The sequence below is a fragment of the Odocoileus virginianus genome, chromosome 20 (assembly GCF_023699985.2).
Source record: "Odocoileus virginianus isolate 20LAN1187 ecotype Illinois chromosome 20, Ovbor_1.2, whole genome shotgun sequence".
Lineage (NCBI taxonomy): Eukaryota > Metazoa > Chordata > Mammalia > Artiodactyla > Cervidae > Odocoileus > Odocoileus virginianus.
Window position 1 is genome coordinate 9,170,533 of NC_069693.1, and position 9,261 is coordinate 9,179,793.

Below are 9,261 nucleotides of genomic sequence, written 5' to 3' on the forward strand. Positions count from 1 at the left end.
TCGTTTGCTAGTGCTCCCCTGGGCAGATTGCCATCCACTGGACCGGCCTTTAGAGAGCCATGAGACCCGCCCTGGGCGGGTGGAGGTGCGGGGGCGCTTCGTGGACGATATGAGAACCAGGGCACAGAATGGGCCCCAGAGCTCTCAAGGGTCCTCTAAGCCTGTGCCCCAGGCCCGTGCTAGCTTCAGTCTTTCAAGTCTCAAATTCTCAGTGTCCCATTCCACTTTTACTGCCCCAAACCATGAAGAGAGCCACCAACAAGACCAAGAGGGACAGAATGAGCTTTGTTGTGGGGTGGGTCCGGAGGGCCACTCTGAAGCTTCCTTTCTGGGCACTGAGGACAGCACAGGCGACAGGACGTGGCCTGGTCCTGGCCCAGGGCCTTATTGATGCCGGGGGTGTGGAGGGGTAGGGGTTGGGGGTCAGGTTAGTCTCCCTCCCCTTAAGCCCTCGCCTGACCATCTGCCGCCTGGTGCCCACCCACCTCCTCCACTTCCACTCCTGCTTGGTGGTGGTGGGATCAAGTAGGGCACCGGGCTGAAGCCTTAGGCCCAAAGCATTTTGTTGTTCAGCACCTGCACCTCCAAATTTCCCTGACGGTGGGGACCTCAAGCTGCTATAGTCCCTTCCCAACCCAGGGGACAGCCTTCCCCCTCTCTCTGTGATCATCTTCCCTCAGGGGTCTCTCCTGCATCATACCCTTCTCCCAGCCTTGGGTGGGTGGGGGCGGGGGGAGGGGTGGGTTCTCTCAGTAAAACTCAATAACTCACTAACTTAGGACTTTCCTGGTGGTCCACTGGCTAAGACTCCGCACTCCTAATGCAGGGGGCCTGGGTTCGATGCCTAGTCAGGGAACTAGATCCCACATGCTGCAACTAAAAGACCCGGCACGACCAAATAAATAATTATTAAAAAGACAAACAAACCCAACTTACTAAGTCAATTCACACTGTGTCCTCAGGCCATCTCTACTATCCCCTCTCCCTTCTTAGCCAGCCTCTTCAGCTAAAATGATTCTCCCTCCCGGAGTCTGGGGTCTTACAGTCTGCCGCCACACACCTGCATCTTTGTCATATCCAATGTCACTTTCAGACTAGCCTTCCTATTCCCCCATCTTTTTGCATCTGGGAGACTCCCCCAAACTTCCCTGGATGCTCCTCTGGGATTTTAATTTCATGGCCCCCAATGTTTTTTGGAGAGAGGTCTTTATTTTTTGCCATGCGTTGCAGGATCTCAGTTCCCAACTGTGGATTGCACCCAGGGCCATGGCAGTGAAAGCAGTGAGTCCTAACCTCTGGTCCACCAGGGAATTCTCTGAAGAGGGGTCTTTTCAACCTGTCAAAGGTACAAAACCTCAGCTCCAAGACTCCTGACGTGTGCCCCTCCAAGCGATCCACCAGGAACTCCCTTCTCTCTGTTGCCCCCGCTGTCAAAGCCTCCAAGGCCCCTGTAAACACTCCATCTGCCCTTAGGCACCCTCTTGGCTGCTCAGAACACCAAGCACCACCCCCTTCCCTTCCACCACATCAATCCCCCCGGGGCTGCCTTCCAAGGCGTCCCCCCTCTTCCGCCCAGCTGTCTTTGACTGCTAGTGAACCCTGGCAGCTGGGAGAGGGTGGCCCTGGCCCCAGACTCCAGGTTGGCTGGCTTCGTGCCCCCACACCCACGTGTCAGCCTTGGGGCAGAGGGGGTAGTTGTGAAAGCGAGGCACAGACTGCCGTGGCACGATTGCAACAGCCCTCCAGCCAGATCTGCGCTGCCAACCCCTGTCAGGGGGCCCCATCCGCTTCCTCTCTGAGCCCCCAGTGCTCCCCACATGTCCACCCAAATGCCCGCTGCTCCCCACTCCATCCCACGAGAACCAAACGACCACTGCAGTCTGCCTGCCTCACCCTCACCTCAGCTCTCCGAGTTTCTGTTTACACATGGGGCAACTGAGGCGCAGCCAAGAACATTCAGTGGCTCAGTGAGAGGCTAAGTGTCCTCCCCGTCTTTGTCCCTCATCTTTTCCCTCCCCTTCCCGGACTGCCGGCTGTCCCTCTGGATTCCTGCTGGGGTCAGCCTCCACCCCCACAGCACCCCCCTGTCAGCCTCCTTGCACAAAAGTAACCGGGGGCGGCAGGGGGGGCATGCTGCGGTGAGGCGGGACACCCTCTCTGCTTAGCTGGCTTCATTAGGGAGAATTCAAGATTCAGGTCTTCAAGTGGACAATATGGCTGATGCCCCTGCCGTCACTGACATCTGGGGAAACAGGCTCAGGGGCTCGGCCCCAGCCCCTGGACACACGGTGAGTCAGCGGAGTTAACAGGAAATGTGGGTGGGACCAGGCCGCCTGCCTCTGAGTCCCCAGAGAACTCCCCCACCCCCAACTCAGTCCCAAGGGTGAAGCATCTGGTGGTGGGGAGGGGCTTGATTCCATCAGGACAAACAGGGCAACTTCAGGGAAAACTCGGAGTGGAGTGCAGAGTGCGTTGGAGCCATAGCAGGCAGAGGTCAGCCTGGGAGATACAAGTCCTGGCCTGTCCCCTGTGGTGGGGAGCCCTATTCCCCTCCTTGGAGAACGAAGGGCGTGGGAGAAGACAGTTGGCACCTCCAGGCTCCAGCCAAGCTTCTCTGAGTGTCGATTTCCACCCGGCTCCTCCAGCCCTGAACAGCAGGGGCCTGTTGCAGACCCTGTGTGCCTCTCTCTGCAGTCTGCACTCAGCACCCAGTAGGCTTGTCAGGGCAGATAAGAAACCAACCACCCGCTTGGAGGAGAGAAGGAACAAGAGGAAGGGGTGAAAGGCAGAGGGTCCATGTGCCACAAAATGGTGGCGAGGGCAAACCCAGATGAAAAAGGGAAAAAAGAAATAAGCCACACCAGAGGCAAGAGAGGGCTTCCCAGGCGGCGCAGTGGTACAGAATCTGCCTGTCAATGCGGGAAAAACAAAGAGTCGCAGGTTTGATTCCTAAGTAGGGAAGATCCCCGGGAGGAGGAAATGACAACCCACTCCAATGTTCTTGCCTGGAAAATTCCATGGACAGAGGAGGCTGGCGGGCTACAGCCCACGGAGTCACAGAGTCAGACACAACTGAGCACATACACGCGCGCGTGCGCACACACACACAGGCAAGAGAAACCAGAGGGAGAGAGAAGAGATGGAGGTAAAGTGGAAGACAGAAAAACAAAACGTCTCAGGGAGGACAGCATGGAGACAGAGGCGGGAAGGAGGCAGAATCAGGTAAGGCAGGCGGGAGAATAAGAGTGGGTAAAAAAAAACTGAAAATGGCTCGATTAAAAAAAATTTTTCATTTTTAGTTACACTGGGGCTTTGTTCTGGCAGAAGGGCTCCGGAGCACGCAGGCTCAGTAGCCCCACATGTGGGATCTTAGCTGCCCAGGATGGAACCCGTGTCCCCTACATTGGGAGGCGGATTCTTTACTCCTGGACCACCAGGCAAGTCCAGAAAATGGCTCAGTATTCACAGCAGTGGTCTGAAGTCTTCTGAGTCATGAGGCAGATACTGTGAAACCAGGCCAAATGAGGCTCAGTGAGGTTGCTCTTTTTGCCCAGAGTAGTCAGGGGCAACTGAAGGGTTTAACCCACTGGTGGATTTGTTCCAGAACCTTGTCTCAGCGACAAATCGATGAGAGTCAAGGAAGAGAGTGAGCAGTTGTGAGTAGAGATGGAGGAAAAAGGGAAAGACTTAAAAGGGGACTTGTGTGAGTGCTAAGTCACTTCCTATGGACCATAGCCCGCACCAGGCTCCTCTGTCTATGGGGCTCTCCAGGTAAGAATACTGGAGTGGGTTGCATTCCCTTCTCGAGGGGATCTTCCCCACCCAGGAATCAAACCTATGTCTTATTGAGTCTTCTGCATTGCAGTCGGATTATTTACCACTGAGTAACCGGGAAACTCTAAAAGGGGACAGAAGGAAACAGACACAAAGAAAACGGACAAACACAGGTTCAGGGGCAAGATGCTGTGTAGTCAGCAAAGGGAAAAGATGTGAAACTGAGGCTTGAGCTGTTACAAATCATACACTGATGCCCAGAGGCTGCCATGAAGCTTGATGAATCTTTATTAAGCTAGGGCCCACCAAGAGGACAACTGGGGCAGGAGCAGGGCCTCCTGCAGGCTGGGGGCACGGGAGGCTCGGGGTGGGAGTTGGGAGGGCCCCCCAGGGCGATGCCCAGGCGCTCAATGATTCTCGCTGGGCGGAGAGGTGGGGCTGGGGCGCAGAGCCAACTGCACCTTCTCCACCAGCCCGGCCCACTGGCGCTGCATGTCTTCCACCAGGGGCTCGAACCAGCTCCTGAGGCGGGCCTGGAAGGCCTCGGCCTGCAGGCGCATCTGGTTGCCCTGCTCCTCGACCTTGGCGCGCACCTCCTCTAGCTGCTGGCGCATCTTGTCCAGGCGGTCCTGGGCCCGGACACCCACCTCCTCCAGGCGCCCGTGCAGCTTCTGGCGCCAGGCCTCGGCGCGCTCCAGCAGCGGCTGGCCGGCCAGGGTGCTCAGGGTGGCGGCCCGCGATTGGCCCTGCTCCACCAGGGGCCCGAGGCGCTCGCGGATGGCGCTCACGCTGCGCTCGGCGCCTTCGCTGGCCCCGGCTTGGTAGACGGCCAGGCGCTTCTTCAGGTCGTCGGCGTCGCGGAGCAGCCGCTTGCGCAGCTTGCGCAGGTGGGAGGCCATGCGGGCCCGCAGCTCCTCGGTGGTCTGGCCCAGCATAGCCTGCACCTCGCTTCGGTACTGCGCCAGGCGGTTCCGCAAGTCCTCCATGTCAGAGCCCAGCCGGGCCTGGGCTGCCTGCAGCTCCTTGGACACGCGGGCCTGTGTCTCCTGGGCCATGGGGCCCAGTTGTCCCTCCAGCTCCTCCCTGTAGGCCTTCACCTCTTTCATGGTCTCCTCCATCAGCGCCCTGTGGGCCGAGAGGGCGCGAATGGAAAGAAGAGGTAGGGATCCTGAGCTAGGGTGATGGAGGGAGATGAAGAGGAAGGTGCCAGACAGGAAAGACTGAAGAACAGGATCAGAGAGAGGGAAAGCCAGGAGCTCAAGGAGAAAAGAAAGCAAGAAATGAGCAGAGGCTAGACATCCCGCTAGTGATGTTGGTGATGGGGAGGTAAAGAAACCCAGATCAGAGGAGACTGGGGTCCCGAACACACTGCCCACCGGAGGGATCAGGGACCAGGGCGGAGGCACTCACGTCAGTTCCTGAATGACCTGGGTGTTGAGCAGTTCCTCCTGCACCTGGTCAGACAGGGTCTGCACCCAGCGCAGGTAATCCCAGAAGCGGCCCAGCGCCTGCTCCCAAGGCTGGCTGTCCTGCCCCCGGGGCTGCTCCGGAGTCCGGGGCTCCTCGGGCCCCAGCTCTCCCTCCATATCCGCCTGGCATCCTGCACACAGCAAGTTCACGGCGGTCAGGGTCCTCCGCCCTCTCCAGGCACACAGTACCCGGTACAGAGGAGGTGCTCCACAGAGGCTGGTGGGCTTCTTCAGAGCACTGGGGGGTGGGGAGGGGGTGGAGAGACTCCCAGCCTGTTTAATCACTTGACAAGCATGGATTGTGTGTGGTCCGCACTGCCATGCTGGGGTGATAGAGAATAAAACAGCCCCAGATAGAGAATAATCACCGCTGACACTTAACTGCTCCTTACTACCTGCCTGACAGCAGTGCACGGGAAACTCTCATTTTAAGGATGGGGAAACTGAGGCTCGGAGAAGGTAAAACTGCAGCTCAGAACCAAGGGACGTCAGAGAGACCTCAGACCTGGGGAGATAGACCAGCAGAAGGGAGGACCCACGGACGGGAGGAGGGCAAGCTGAGGATGGCAGGCGGTAGGGCAAATAACCTGGGCAAGCCCTGCCCCCATACCTGCCAGGAGCGCGACCACCACGGCAACCCACAGAATCTTCATCTTCTGGCTTGCGATTGGCCAACCTGAAGGAGGGAGAAACTGTCACTCAACCCCGGGGAGGGGGGGGCCTCCCCTCCCTCCCCCTCAGAGCCCTGCCCCATCCGGTCTTAGCCTTCAAAGCCCCGCATCCCACCAAATCCTAATCCAATTCCAAATATTTACCCAGCGGCCCCTTCATTGTCTATTTCATTCCCTCATTGTCTTCTCTTATCTCCCCATCCCCAGGTCTGCCGCCGCCTAAATTCCATCCCTCTCCCAGGGTTCAGATTCCACTCACCCGGCCCTCCCCTCCATCCTGAAGTTCCCAGAAAGCCCCTGCTGGGGCTTTCTAAAGTTCCAACCTAGCTAGCATTCCTCACCGTATCTTCCCATTCCTCACCGTATCTTCCCATTCTCAGCTCCCAACTTCACATCTAAACGCTGTCTTCCACGTATTCACTAATCTAATCCTCATTTAAAAAGTCCTCCAACCCACGCTTTAGCTACCTTGCCGCCGCCCCGGAGCCTCCCCTTAACGGAGAGCTTAGGATGATTGTGGGCTCCCAGTAGGTGCTCAATAAAGGAGGGTAACAGTTAGTGGGTCCTGGCCATGTCTCATCTGGTTTTTCCTGCAGGTCCAGCTGCTCCCCTGAACCCACCTTCCAGCCTCAACGGGATGCGCCTGCTCCCCACCCTTCTAGGTCCGGTTCCCTGCCTCTGGCCTCCGCCTCTGCTCCGGCTTCTGTCCTGGCCCGGGCAGCGTCGGACCCGTCACCTCGTTCACCTCTCCCGCGGCCCGTCCCCCACAGAGGCTCTGAGTCTCCGTGCCCCCAGCTCTGCCTCTCACCGCGTTCTTCGCCTCCGGAAACCGCGTCCTTCGCCTCCGGGGTTGAGCAGGGACTCACGGATCCCAGATTCGTCCAATTATAGGACTCCCCCCTGGCCCGCCCACTCCTCCAGAGCTGGGGCAAGCTGGGCCAGCCCCCTCAGGTCACGAGGTGGGCCCTCCTCCCCCTTCATGCACAGCCAGGAGGGGTGGGGGGGGGGGGCTTGGAGGCCTGGCAGCCCCCACTCCCAGCCCCGGTGAAAAGATGACATCTCACCCAGTAACTCAGGCGGCTTCCTCCATTCTGGTGGGTGGGTGAGCTGGTGAGGGCTGGGGCAGGCCACTGCCCACAGTACCCATCCCCTGCCCCTCTCTTTTCCAGCAGATGGATGAATAGAATTTGGGGAAAGGACTGGGGGCCTGAAATCCCTGGTTAGAGGAAGGAGGGGGTTGGGTCTCTGGGTAGGGAGGGGGAAAGGAGCTAGCCGGCCCAGATAGAAATGGGATAGGAGTTCTGGGAACAGTGTAAGGTATCTGCTAAAAGCCCAGGCTTTGAGAGTGCAATCTGGACTTTAACATGAGCTCCCTCTTGGGCTGTTACCTTGGGCACAGGAGAGTGCCTCTCTTGAGCCCCCTTCCCCAGTTGAGACCTGAAAATCCAGCATTTCTCCCCAACTGTGTATTGTTCTTTTCTCTGGGCTTGAAGCATGGGTGTTGCCTGCTTAGGACTGTGGATTCCGGAACCAAACTAATCAGGTTTGAATCCAGGCTCTGCCAGTTGTCAGCTGTGTGACCTTGAGCCAACGACCTAGCCTCTCTGAACATCCAGTTTCTTGGTCCACAAAACCGGGAAAAGAGTTGCACTTAACACCATCGCAAAGAGTGGGACATGACTGAGCGATTTCACTTAACACCGTCATTCGGTGAAGCAACAGGCTATGTGTGTACCGAGAATAAGTAGGGTTAGCTGGCGAACAGTGGCCCTGTGTTGGACTTCACTTCTGTGCCGGGCCACAGTGAACACTCCTGTCCCTCCCTCCCTTGCAGCCCTGTTCAGGAACCCCAGCTGTTTCACAGATGGGCATCCTTAATTGAGGGTGTTGTAGCCACGCTCTCTGCTCTCCGGGAAGCAAACTCATTCAGAAGGACAACCAAATAGTGGAGTGCAATTTATTACACCAGTGGGCCCAAGGCAGAGTCTCCTCTTAGCCAAGGACCCGGCCAGTTTTTGTGACAACCTTATATACCATAAGTGTACGTGCTCAAACCCTCCTCCCCGAATTCCTGCAAACTAGCCTGGATAATGTAAAGGGGCTAAACCATGATTCATATATCATTAGTCCAGACAGCTAATTAGGCTAACATATATCAGTAGTTTTTGTGGAGATAAAAATTTGTTTTGCTCTGGGGTAGATTAGTATATTCTTTTCGACGACAGAAAGTCCAGGTACAAGTCCTGGAGTCCTTTTATCCGGGGGGCCTGTTTTTCAGTTGGTATGTTGTTTCTATAGATTCTGGGCACATAGCTCAAAGTCCACTGGGAGAACACTCAGGCATGCAGTCCAGAGTTTACAATAAGTCTAAAATGGAGTCCCACAGCCAAGATGGAGTCCACTTTGCCCACTTTCCACTTTCATTCGTCCCTCTTGATGCTCCTAACTCTCAGTGGGAGCATCACTCATAGGAATATATTGTACCCTAGGCCTCCTAACGCTGATCTGGGAAAGTGAGGATAGTCTCTGGGATACAAAGTTAACAACACATTGTAAAATGCAAGGTCCACATAACAGAACGATTAAAATGACTATAATAACAGTAAACACAGTTTTCCACCAATCACCCTTTACCCAAGATAGGATGAGGTCCAGAAGGGAATATTTTCATCTGACATTGCTTTTACTTGGTCCCTCATGTCACCCAAAGCAGCCGTTACATTGCCAGATAGATCCAGAATGTATACACAACTTTCAGCCATAAGTATGGCACAGGTTCCTCTCTGTGCGGCAGTGAGTATGTCTAAAGCCATTCTATACTTGATTTTTGTTGTCTTGCCTGATGCAAAAAAATCCCATAAGCTAGGCATATCACCCCTCCGTAGAAGTGATACCTACCATGGGAGCCCGTCCATCACAGATAGAGGCCATGGCGCTGGACTGGCCCAACAGCCTTGTGCCCCCCTTTAAAACAGATCCCAAATACCTCACCTCCTCCTTGCAGATCTGAGCCTTGTTTTTCGAGACCCGGTAACCAGCCTCCATCAGCAGTCCCAGCGAGGCCTTGGTTCCTTCCCAGCAATCATCCTTATTCTCAGCGGCCAGGAGCAGATCGTCCACATATTGCAGCAGCCAACAACCAAACTTTTCTGGCTGAAATGTGCCTAAGTCCGAAGCCAGGTCTTCTTCAAAGATGGTTGGAGAATTTTTAAACCCTTGGGGGAGGTGAGTCCAGGTTAGTTGCTATTTGGCGCCCCCTGTTGGGGGCAAAAATTGGTTGTGATACCTGGGCTAAGCATATACAGAAAAAGGCATCTTTTAAGTCCAGACAAGTATAGAACTTTTGC

At 56.0% G+C, this 9,261-nt stretch overlaps 1 protein-coding gene across 3 annotated transcripts; it reads right to left on the bottom strand.

Moving 5' to 3' along the window:
- Positions 1-4,039: 4,039 nt before the first annotated feature.
- APOE (apolipoprotein E) lies at positions 4,040-9,056 on the bottom strand. Of its 3 annotated transcripts, none has more exons than XM_020898237.2 (4): positions 8,906-9,056; positions 5,854-5,919; positions 5,185-5,374; positions 4,040-4,899 (listed from the first exon to the last, which is right to left on the bottom strand). In XM_020898237.2, exons 2-4 carry the CDS (start codon positions 5,894-5,896, stop codon positions 4,182-4,184), a joined length of 951 nt encoding a protein of 316 aa, XP_020753896.2. In that variant the 5' UTR covers positions 5,897-5,919; positions 8,906-9,056; the 3' UTR covers positions 4,040-4,181. The 3 variants fall into 3 exon arrangements, with proteins under 3 accessions (XP_020753896.2, XP_020753894.2, XP_020753895.2); XM_020898235.2 differs by lacking the exon at positions 8,906-9,056 and adding an exon at positions 6,723-6,827; XM_020898236.2 differs by lacking the exon at positions 8,906-9,056 and adding an exon at positions 6,535-6,716.
- Positions 9,057-9,261: the final 205 nt, after the last annotated feature.

Coding starts and splice junctions, on each gene's coding strand:
- APOE (XM_020898237.2), bottom strand. CDS start 5,896: ATGAAGATTCTGTGGGTTGCCGTGGTGGTCGCGCTCCTGGCAG. Junction 5,375..5,853: donor GGTGGTCGCGCTCCTGGCAG/GTATGGGGGCAG, acceptor TGCTGTGTGCAG/GATGCCAGGCGGATATGGAG. Junction 4,900..5,184: donor CAGGTCATTCAGGAACTGAC/GTGAGTGCCTCC, acceptor CTCGGCCCACAG/GGCGCTGATGGAGGAGACCA.